Source organism: Ammodytes marinus, assembly GCF_949987685.1.
Source record: "Ammodytes marinus genome assembly, chromosome: 17".
In the NCBI taxonomy this organism is placed as follows: Eukaryota; Metazoa; Chordata; class Actinopteri; order Uranoscopiformes; family Ammodytidae; genus Ammodytes; species Ammodytes marinus.
The window spans coordinates 14,027,852-14,040,386 of record NC_137221.1 but is presented as its reverse complement, the minus strand read 5'-3'; the positions used below and the strand labels follow the sequence as shown (position 1 = coordinate 14,040,386).

Below are 12,535 nucleotides of genomic sequence, written 5' to 3'. Positions count from 1 at the left end.
CACATCTGCCCCATTTCACGGCGGTCTGTGGGCCAGAGATTTCAGTCCACCCCTCTCCCTCTCACCAGGCGGCAAACTTGTTCATCCATCCATCTACTGGTGTGTCTTTCAGGGTATTCAAATCTAGTAAAATATCTCTACGCAAAGAGTTTTGAAGATTTCGTTCTGCTAGCTAAATATGTTCCCTTGGTATGCTGTTGTTAGTGTTTGGTAAAGTGAGGTTGACTATAGTCTCATGTCCCAGGTGCTGGAAGGAAATAGGCATTGATTCCAGGATGGGAAAAAAAAACATAAAAAAGGGGGGAGGTCAGATATATACTTGTCTCAAGTTCACGGCTTATCTCTGTTCAGTCTCTTTAATATTTACAGGAAAAAAAATAAGATTAGCTACAATGACCAACAACGTCAACAACAACGGGCACAACGACAAAAGGACAACGAGAATAGCAAGTGTAACGAGATAAAAGGATGTCAATATTTAAATTCATCATTAATTCAAAAACAAAGAATATCTTTGTGTTTCTTTAAAAGTCACTGCAAGTCAATATGACCTGATTAATGGACCTTCTCCTCCTTCTTCTCCTCTTCCTCCTCCTTCTATGACTATACGCTGCAAGATAGACACAAGCATTGCCATCTCTTTCATGTTAGCCACGTTAGCTTAGTATCCAAAGGCAATGTAGACAGTCATGCTGTTTGTGGGGGTTGAAGGCTGGGCTGTTTCAACCTCAGAGACGTTTTGTTTTTTTAGCGTGGTGTTCCGTCCATGGCAGTGGAGGAGGGGGTGCTGGGGGTGGAGGAGCGAGGGGTAGCAGCAGGCGGGGTGGCGGCTGGACTCCCAGTGCCGCTGCTGGGGGTGCAGGCAGAGGAGCTGACCGGAGCGAGGGTCTCTGAACCAGGGACACTGGCCTGCTGTTGTTGGCTGGCCTGCTGCTGCTGCTGCTGCTGCTGGGCCGCAAGGGTCTGGCCACAGACATGGTGGTGCTTCTCCCAGTCCTTATGCTGACAGAAGGAGCCGCAGTAGCGCGCCGTGTTGCAGCCGCTGCACGTCTCACTGGCTTTGCGCCCGCAGTTCCAGCAGCTCTGACGGGGACAGACAGAGACACAAAGTTATCTAACTAGAAAATTAGGGCAAGAGGGATAACAATTTGGAAGACAATTAAGACAGTTCAGCTGGTGACCTCCTGGTTAATGCTAAAACTGTGATTTTGACACCTCGTTTGTTGAAAGACAGGCACGGCAAGGCAAACACATAATTTTTTCAAGCTCTGGTACATTTTGAGATTTTTGTCTATTTTGCTTCCATAACATTTGCTTTTCTACTAGTATAAATAAAAGGCCCAAACTGTACATTAATGTGTTTTTTTTACTTAACCTTGTCTGTTTGCATCTGTGTATGTTTCCTATACAACCATCTTTAACAGCCATCATCTAAAAAAAAGGTTTTTTCCCTATACATATATCTCAAGCACTTACACCAACTAAACTTTCCATAATCATTCTTAACACTATTCTGAAGGTTATTACAGAGAGTTTCATATGTTGCTAATTGTCGGATATATGATATATTTTCTTAAATCATTATTAATTTCAATTAAAAAAGGCTGTATCCAAAATATGTTCGGTAAAAACTTTGGACTCTTAGAATGTACAAATCGAATAAATATTTTTTTTACTCTGGCTTTATTGAACATCTGAATTTTTGTTTTTTTAAATAGATACACATTTTCACATAATTAGTAAGATATTGCCACATTTTCAAAGATTTCTGAAAATGTTTTAATACAACTGTGTATTCAACTGGCAAAGTTTCAAGATGATATCTAAATATTACACTATTCACTGTTCATACAAAAACATGATCATATGTGTGTGAAGCAAACAAGCAGCAAAAACGCCTCATCAAACCAAGCACAAGTGAACATGATATAAAGATTAGCAGCAGAAACCAGTGCACCATTTGCACATTACCATAACTATATAGTCTCTGCTTCTGCAACACTTAAGTTTAAAACAAACCACAGACAGATCAAAAACCCATCTCTGATTTCACTCAGGACCTCTTATATATATTGGAAACCACAGGGAAAGCATGCAAGGGCGCTGCATATCCACAGGAAACAGGAGAACAAGGTTACAAACAGCTTCTGAAAGTTCTCCTCTGGGGCGCTTCCCTCTCATAAACATCACTCCTGCAATTAATGACAGATGTGCGCCATATTTCCCTCTCACTTAACTGATTAAACATCAAGGTCTCCAATGGTGATTAGCAAATGAAAGCCCCTTCCTTTATTTCCTCTGACCTGAATTGGTAGCACCTTTCTAAACATGCTAGTTACTCTGCCGGAAAACTAAAGCGGAAGGAGGAAAGCGAAGGATAATAGATGCATGGTTGACCTTGTTTTTGCTTCATATTCGTTCTCCCTCGCACCCGTCAATCTCCGGGCTGTAAAATCACTTCTATTTGTAGAAACACTTTGAAAGCTGAGAATAATCAGCAACCCTCTATCTCCGTGATATTTGAAAGATAATGTACAATGATTTGTTCTTCTTACTAATGTGTTGACATAAACTACAGAAAAAAAACCTCTTTGCAAAAGAAGATCCTCTCATCTGCCATCATTTGGGGAAACAAAAGAACAGCTGGCAAGAAAAACTATGGACTCTAAGTGACAACAAAGAAAGACAAATACAACATTAAAGGTGGAGTCAGCAATTCTGGAGAACGCTTTTTGTCAAAATCACTTTTTGGTCCTTACTATCCTCTACCTTTCCGTACTCACAATAGGGTATGCTGAGAAAAAAATCTAGCGTTAATACACAGCATAGGCTCTGGAAACTGGTATGTAGCAAAAGGATATGAAAACAATGAGCCAGTTGTAAATAGCATCATGCTAGTTTACAGAGATTAAGTTAATTAGTAACACTGAATAGTTTTTGTAGGGGATGGTGAGGAGATATTCACTGATTCTGACGAAACAGGATTTTGACAACAATCACTCTCCAGAATCGCTGACTCCACCTTTAAATACCAAACAAGATGGCAATGACAGTTTTTCGTGATGCAAGATTGAGGGTACACCTTTTGAATTTATTTTTCAAATGTCTGTGTGTATGTTCCTATACCTCGCTGGAGTCCTCCTGCTGATTGATTATGGTGATGGCGTCCTCTGCCGCCTGCCGCTTGGCCTCGGCCACCGTGCGCTCCATCTTGGCGCGCTCGCTGCTGATCATCTCGTGAGCCTTCCTCTCTGCCTCCGTCACAGCCTTCTGCAGCTCCGACACAGCCTGCCGCTTCACCTCATTCACCGCCTCCTCTGGAAAGAGTGTGGACACAGAGGAAGTCAAGCCTCCCGTACCTGCAATAAAGTGTGCATTATGTCATCTTGTCGTTTGGAAAATGATTTTCAATTAGTACACTCCTACATTTAAAAGCAGGTACTGATGTTTTTTACTTTTGTCTCCTGGTGCCTCGTTTTTTGTACTTTCATGAGAACGAGTGTGTCTAAATCAGATCATTCAAAACTACAGTGTCATTTTTTAAAACCAGTACATTTTCTGACTGACCTTTCTGAAAAGTTTTAGTCGACAGCAGTGGTGTTAAGGCATTCAGGAAGTAATATAAAACAACCAATCACTTTTTTTCTTATGACCTTGAGTTTTGCATGTTCAATCAGTTAGAATAGCATGTTTAATAATTTAATTTAAAAGGTTTGAAATTATCTTATTTGAAAATGAGCAATTAAATTATTTTAATGTGGAAAAAAATATCCTTGAGACAATGGCATGAGCCAAGAAATCTAAGGTAATCCCTCTGTAAAACGTGCTTTGGAGCAGGAGCAATGTGTTATTTTATACCTGTTTTGTGGAATGAATAACCTCGCCGCGCGGGTGTTAAGCGGTGGAATTCCAACCGAACGTCAAAGCAAAAGGAGGGCTTTTTGTTTGCTCCCATCAAGCCTGTAACTTGACTAATTGTGTATGCAAATCAGGCAATTTATATTTAAATTATGCATTTCCATTGTGATCCCAGAGGCCCATGTGGTGAGGGGAAGTGGGAAACCGGTAGGACACTGTGCAAGGTGCTTGAATATTTATCACCAACTGTAAACATTTTGCCCATTTCAAACAGATGTATTCACTATTGTGTTAAAAATCCTATTTTGCAATCCTCCCTGGGTCACATTGAGATTAGTTTCCCCTCAGCCGGAATATATGCGATTGAAGTGAAATGGATGCCAGGAATACTGAGAAGAAGAATGCAGAGAGAATAAAAAAATTGTGGGCAGCATTTATCCTATTCAGACAAAAGACAGATACAGCTTTGTGTCTGATAAATATGCATTGCTTTACTTGATTTGCTTTGTACACGATACACTTGTATTACAACTAAAGCAATCTGTTTTCAATATCAGACAGAAAATGTGCTTTTATAAAGACAGAGATGTGTTCTCTCCATCATGATTGAGAAACCAGGGTAGTTTTGTCTTTAGCCTACTGTGCTGCCTGAAGTCATGGAAATTGCCCTGCTGCCGTGTGATATATGCCTTGTGCATGGAATTGTGATTACACACCGAACGCCTTAGATGGAAGATCGATCAAAACTGGTGTAGGGGAGGAGAGTGCTGGAGAGCAGGCAGAGTCCCGGTGGTGATACTCAATTCAATTTAAATGCATATTACTTGTTCGGAGTATCTCACCCATCATGCTTGGTCAAGCAAAGGGACAATTTCTTTTCTCCAAGGGCTTTAAAAAGCAGATTTACTGTATCACTGACAGTGAATACAAAGTGGAATTCTGCATGCTTTAAACCCTCAGCATAAAATTAATTTTGATTTTCAGGACAGACATAATGCTGAATGCTTGTTTGTTACATAACATTTTGAATGGTTAACTACTGAAAGCTGTTAAAGCGACAACTTTGTTTCAATACATGTCTGTAAAAGGCTCCAAAAATGTCGCTTTACAATTTTACAAGACTTTTGTTCAATAGAAAAGCTGCAATGTCTGTTGCTAAGGGGATTAAAAAGTGCCAAAAGCAAACAGATACCGAGTATTGCTACTGTTCTTTTAACAGGAAAACCACTGGAACAGCTGTGAAAGCTACTTATGTCCCTTATTTGACTGGTGCAATAAAATGGTTTTACGATCTGACATCATATTTGGAGTGTGCAGAGCCTGGTGGTGAAACTCTTACTTTTGAACTTCCTAGTGTATGAAATATAAATGATTTCTCTATGAGCGACCTGACACATTCATTTGAGACTACTGGGGGAGGATGTTGCAGACAACACTGGGATGATGAGAAGGTTGGATGTGTTCATCTGGGTAGAAATATGGCCTTGATTTCTACAAAGCGAAATGTCCTTAAAAACTGTGATAAAGAGAAAGACAGAGAACGTGTGTGAGTATGTGATGACGGCAGGCTCACCAGCTTTCTTCCAGATCTCTTCAGGGACGTAGCCAGACACAGGCCGATGCAGCAGCTCCCTGTGAATTTCTGGCAAAGAACAAAAAACAGTTATCATACTGTAGATCAACCCATTTTTTGCATGCAAAAAATTGTAGAACAAATCATTATATCGCAGAACCGCGTTGTTACCCTGATGTTCCTGCCAAAAGGTTTAATGAATCTCTAAGGTTTCCATGGGGAAAAATTTGCAACTAAATTTAATCTGTTTAATCATGATAATATGAATGCTAATAGAATATGTAGCATAACATGGATACTATGGTAGAGAACCTAGAAGTGAACCTTGGGGAACTCCACATTCACTATCAGCTTTTCTGCTAAACTGCAGGAGAAGATAAAAATAAGAAGTCCCATCACTTACATGTAGGATGCAAACTAGTAAATTAACAATGCAATATTTTAGATTAGATAAACATAATAAATGATAGGGTTTTCAAATTGGGGCTTCTTTAATAGTGGTTTCAGTACAGCTGATTTGAGGAAGCTAAAAGAAGGGTAATTAGATAAACTCTAAAAATATGGTGGGAAGAGGAATGAGAAATCTGGTGGAATTAATCATTTCTATGTGAATTATGACATGTCGACACAAAGATAGACTAATGTTAGTGGAGCTGGAAGTGGAGACCTATTGTCATACAACAAGAACATCCTTAAGAGGACTTTGAATGCAAGCATTGATGTAACTTATTGGAACAGTAATACTTATTGCTTTGCCACTATGTCCTTTAATAGCTCTAATAAAGGTCAAATATGTGTGATCTCCTACCAGGTGTTGCGTTTTCCTGTGCTGCGGGGCTCTGTTGCCTTGACTGCCCGCTGGCGGCGCCCTTCTTCAGCTCCTCTGTGTCGCTGTATCGTCTGATCCAGTAGTTGAGCTCCTCACGGTCGGCCTCCTGGCACCGCCGCAGTACTGTCAGTGAACGCCTGGTCTTCTCCACCATGTCCATGATACAGTTGAGCAGCTGGGGGAGGGGGGGACAGGGAGTGGGCAAGGCGCTGAGTTTACACATAGATAGAAATGGATTGATTTAAGTTCAGCAAATGTGCAGTAGCAAAGGGTGGGGTTCTACATTAAAGTCTGTCGTGTTGTCGTGACGGCAGCTCATCATTATTATGTTCATCAGCATCATGGAGTTTGCTAAGGAAACGCTAGGTGTACATTCTGAAATGTTTGTCGGTTCACACCGCGCCGGTTGACATTTAACATCTAAATCAACTCAATCAATGATATATCTGTGTTCACATTTCATATGTTACTGTCTGCATAGCAACAACAGTGATGTTAAACAGCATTGCGAATGTGCCACTAGATGTTGTGTCATATTTCACCTGGTTTGAAAGTGCAAAAAAGTTATGGACTGCAATTTACAATGGACTACATTAACAACGCTGAAGTTGAACAATTCGACAACAAAACTCAAAATATTTATAATGTTTGTTGCAATGCAACATCTAGTGTCAAATTTGCAAGTTTACTCATACACATACACATCTACATTCCATATTATACAATCTCTGACTTAGTTTTGATATGCATGTAATGTCCACATTTTTAGATTAATCTCACACATTTGTTTTCTAATCTCAGATAATCTTTGTTTCTTATATAGTAATAAAAAAATGTTATTACTTTTCTTACATGGTCAAGGTGCTTCCACTCCTCTGCCCACTCCCTGTCTGTCAGCCTGTGGTCAATCACTTCCTCCTGTCTGGTCCCTGCATGCATACCTGTTAGAAAGAAAGAAAGAATGATATACGAGACAGATGGAGAGAAAGATAAACAAGGAGCAAGTCAGGATGACACAGAGGATCAATGTACCATTAATCCATCACTCCCATACTCTCCCTTAAGATCTATCTTTCCTTTAGTCCCTGGTTGAAGAGTTCTCTCCATCCATTTCTTTCTCCTCCCTCCCCCCCTTTTTTTGCTGGCTTCATCTCTCTCTCCCACCCCGAGGGCAGAACTCAAATGACTGAGCTTCTAGTCCAATAAACATCCATCACCAGGCGAGACATGGTAAATGTCTCTCCTATTTTTAGAATAGAGCCAAAATCATCATTACAGCTTTATCAAGGCTTGGCCTACACGCAGAAAAATATCTCCAGTAAGAAAGCGCTGGGTCTTTATGTGCCATGTTGTGCACTCTCACATCATTATATCAGTACATTTCTTTAGTCAGCCATAACATTAGGGTGGCCTAAGCTTTGGTTTGTGTGATCAGAGAGACAGTTTGTCAGTCTGCTGTCAAGCAACAAGCATCCACCTGGCTAAAGTGGACACTGGTTGATGATCAGTATTGTTACATAAGGTAACAATGTGGCATATAAGGATTTGAAAAGCCTGAGAAACTATGCAGAAATCCAAATCCAATCCAATCCACAATCCAAATGTATGGACACACAAACACACACACACACACACACACACACACACACACACACACACACACACACACACACACACACACACACACACACACACACACACACACACACACACACACACACACACACACACACACACACACACACACACACACACACACACACACACACACACACACACACACACACACACACACACACACACACACACACACACACACACACACACAAACACCATCCTCCCTTCTGTCCTCACCAATAGGCCTTGGTCTCTCTCGGATCTCCCGGTGATTAGAGGGGGGGTGTCTGTAGCTGTCCCGGTAGTGGTGGGCGATGGCCATGTCATCCAGCCTGTAGTGCTGAGGAGGCAGTGGGCCCGGGTGGGGCAGGCCGTTGGGTTGGTATGAGAGCCCATTGGACGGGCTAAAGCGCTGGGCGGGGCTAATGTTGCAGGGCCGCTTGCTAGGGTGAACATCGGGGTGCAGGGCACCATCTCGCTCGAAGCCATTCTCTTTGGTTCTGGGTGCAGGAAGAAAGAGAGGAGGAAATCTTGATTTTGTATTTCATTATTAATGGCTAGCCTATAGAACTCTGCAGGGTTTTCTTGTGGGTGAGACAATTTTATTATATTTTGAAGTGAAACTGCATCAGGAACATGGATAATTATTTCAACTTACTAGCAAAATGAGACAGAATATGGCTGAAATTGTTGCTGTTGTTACCAGACTTGAACAGATTCTTGTAACTCTTTTTCTTACTCTTTTCTCAGTGAAAACCACTGAAATAACAATACACCTCTCGGGGCACAATGGATCAGAAAAAAAGGAAAAATTTAATAAAATAAGAGACACACAAACCCTTTCAAAAATGTCGGCTCCAAAATTAGTTTGTTACAGTATTACATACAAAAGCCAAACATGAAATGTATCATTGCAACAACGGATCCACCTTCTTGTCGAGTAAAGGTCATTCAAGGTCCTGTCATGCTGGAATTCTTTGAATGAAAACATTCATACACATACACAACGCACACAATGTAACTTGTTTGCTCAGACAGATTACACACACACACACACACACACACACACACACACACACACACACACACACACACACACACACACACACACACACACACACACACACACACACACACACACACACACACACACACGCAGTCACTCAAGTAGCTTCTAGGGGATCAGGTGGATATCTGTCTGCCTGCTTCGAAAGATTAATGTGGCCAGGTGTGCTTGTGTGTGCGCATGCTTGCACATGTGTGTCTGTGTGTGTGTTCTCAGCTTTGTCAGTTCACAGTTAATTCTTGCCAACCTCCCCCCACTTTCCTATTTACTACCTCTCTCTCTCTCTCTCTCTCTCTCTCTCTCTCTCTTTTCTCTCCTCTTCCTCCCATCTCTCTCTTGGATGAACAGATTGAACTTCTTAATGAGCTGTTTTTATGGGCTCCTAATGCTCATCCACAGCTCTCCATATGCTCTTTCCCTCCATCCGTCCGTCTCTCGCTGCCTCCCTCGACTCACTCCCCCCCCCAACAACACTCTTATCTCCCCAGCCTTCCTGCTGCAACAATGTTTATATCTACAGGCACAGCAAGACACATGCACACACTTTCACAGTCACCTTGCACTGAGGTGTGCACACATAATTGACCTATTATGGATGGATACATGCATGACCAATTTACATGCATATGCCACATTTGTATACTTTTGTCTATTCATTTTGTACATATAAAATGTGTATTTATAGATAACATTTGTTTTGTCCTTGTTCAATAAGTACATCTGATTATATTTGAGTCAAAGGCCTATTGTGAAACATCTGCAATAAGTGTTGACTTCCATAAACAAAAGCAGGATGGATCATAAATAATAAATCGGTGAGTGGAAACAATATTTCTTCTTAAGAGAGAAACTAGGAGCAATAAAAGTATGAGTATGGTTTAATTACACCACTGATGGAATTAATTATGTGAAAATATGCTGAATTATACTGAATTTACCATGCAAGCACAGCTACCGGTAATTTTGCCCTGCCAGCTGTTATTCAAATATAGGCTTTTGTTTAAGAATTTACAGCATACACCCTGTGTATGTCGTGCTATTGTTTTTTTTTTTTATCTTACGGTATATGAAAAATTGTAGGGCACTATTCCTGTTCTCATAGTGCATTGTTGTCTGTAATTAAGGATTCCCATTTAAAGTCCAATATGACGACACAGGGTTCCAATAAGTGGGGATGCAGAGCAGAGGTAAGCAGAAACCAGAGGTGCTTAGCCAGCCATATTGGTGCTGGAGCCTCATCTGTATGTGTTATCAGCCCATCTCCCTATAGGCAGGCAAAAACACACACACACACACACACACACACACACACACACACACACACACACACACACACACACACACACACACACACACATACAAACACACACACACACACACATACAAACACACACACACACACACAAACACACACACACACACACATGCGTGCGCGATAGAGAATCATGTGCATTCACACAGACAGACCGCTTTTTTCCTGCTTTTTTTACTGAATACAGATGCCTACTTACTTGTTCTCTCTCTCCTTATATTGTCTCTGCCTCGCACACATTCACACGCACACCTTTTCCCCTAAGCTCACTCCCCTATGCACCAGACGGCCTGCAAATATGCAGGTATTACAGAAAAAGTCGGTCTATCTGACTGTTGGGGGAACACCAGAGGTGAGAATTATTAATATCGCGTTTGGCATTTTTTGTCCCTCAGCAAATACAAAAAGTACATTTTCATCTCCCCTGCCTGTATTAAGATGTTGTACAGCCCTGGGAATGACTCTTTATGTCAAAACTCTGTGCACACATTGTTCTCATAGCGCAAAGTCACACACAAAAAAAACACAAATATTCACAAACTTTTGTCCAAGAAGTGAAAAATGCTCAATAATGTTTGGATGGGTCAGCGCATATATCACTGCATTTATTAAAGCCTTGTTAGCCTCAATTGATATGGGTAATTGGGAACAATACCTTTGTAAAGCCCTCTTGCTAAATGTATACAAAGAGTGTGATATATTTTGGTTGTATTGCAGCTTTACCTCAATAAATGCACTTTATTGTGCTGGGAATGCCCCATAGCCTTTAACATGCACACATGCTGGCTGGATTTGGGTCTGGACAGATTTTTGTGTTTGTTTTCCTGCTCCTGCTGCTTTGGGAGAAGTCGACTGTTGGAGAGAGGAATCAAGCTTTTTACAGTGCTGTGTGTTCCTGGACGTCACGTCTCAGTGCTAGTCCATTAGAGCAGAGAACATTGAGTCATTACCCAAGTCCGTGACAACAAATGGATGTAATGATTTGGCTGGGACTGATGCAGAGAAAGATGCACACACGCACACACACACACGCACGCACACACACACACACACACACATACACACAAGCACGCACACACACACACACACACACACACACACACACACACACACACACACACACACACACACACACACACAGGCAAAAGCGTACTTACACACCCAATCAAACATGGAAGTAAATAATTTACACACCACACATATTACATACACATTCATTGACACATTCACACTTTTCATCAAGTCTTCCTTCTCTCCATGTGTTTCGATTTGTGTGTGTGCGCTTGTGTGTACACGTGTGTGTTCGTCTGTATGTGTGTGTGTGTGTGTGTGTGTGTGCTTGTGTGTGTGTGTGTGTTTGGGTGTAGCCAGGACTACTTCTCCACTCTCTCTTCCTCTCCTCAGTTCTGGCCCATTAATAGCAGGAGCCCGGGAGCTGAGATGTCCAACGGAGCACGTCATGAGGCCCGGCGGTGGCACACTGACAGACACTTCCCCATACATACATTAACACATCACACGATTGCCTCACGTTGGCTCAGCTTGTGTCTGCGCGCTAACGTTTGGGAAATGCAGGCAGACTCAAAGGGATTTATGCATGAGATCAAATAATAGAGGGAGTAGAAGGCAGCAGCTGCTTTAATGCCTGGAGCTGCTAAAGTTATGAACTCCAAATCTTGTCAATCTATGTCTTTCTTTAACTCTGACCCACCTGTCCGGCGTCCTCCTCTTGCCGTTCTCGTTGACGTCCAGCAGGAGTTCAGAGGAGTCTACTGGAGAGGTGGTGCTTGTGTCCAGGAGCAGCTGTTCGTGCTGGGCCAGGTACTGAGCAGGATTCTGTTTGGCCAGTCTGGCACAGTGCAGCAGCTCTCTCTGAAGGAGCGGCAGGTTGGCCTATACACAAGAACACAGAGGAAAGTTCTACACAACTCTCACAAACATATATATGTTGCAGAAAAGCAAGAATATAAATATCACATCTGCCATCTTGCCTCTTCATGTAAAAAAAAAAAGTTACTGTTTGCTTTGTGTTCCATTTGGAAACAAAGTAATCTGTCAGATTCAGAGTTGTGCTGTTTATTCTAAGTGAAATAGAATAATGTAAATGTCAAACGGCACAAAACTGTAAAATGCAGATATAATTGTGTCTGCGTTGCTTAAAGGATCTCATAAAAGAGAAAACTGTTGAAAAGTTGTTCTCTTGGAAAAGCTGACGTCATGGTCTTGCAAAAACATTTTATGTTTCAGAGGATTTATCTTAAAACAGACGAGATTGATGCA

At 41.5% G+C, this 12,535-nt stretch overlaps 1 protein-coding gene across 1 annotated transcript in view; it reads right to left on the bottom strand.

Moving 5' to 3' along the window:
- Positions 1–747: 747 nt before the first annotated feature.
- Positions 748–12,535, bottom strand: part of runx1t1 (RUNX1 partner transcriptional co-repressor 1) — a gene marked incomplete at its 3' end in the record, with an annotated part of 52,891 nt that continues 41,103 nt past the window's right edge. The window contains exons 5-11 of the mRNA XM_080045499.1: positions 11,967–12,148; positions 8,115–8,377; positions 7,104–7,201; positions 6,240–6,435; positions 5,432–5,500; positions 3,127–3,359; positions 748–1,083 (exon numbers count right to left, since the gene is read on the bottom strand). Coding sequence (XP_079901625.1) covers positions 748–1,083; positions 3,127–3,359; positions 5,432–5,500; positions 6,240–6,435; positions 7,104–7,201; positions 8,115–8,377; positions 11,967–12,148 — 1,377 coding nt within the window. The remainder of the gene's footprint in view (positions 1,084–3,126; positions 3,360–5,431; positions 5,501–6,239; positions 6,436–7,103; positions 7,202–8,114; positions 8,378–11,966; positions 12,149–12,535) is intronic.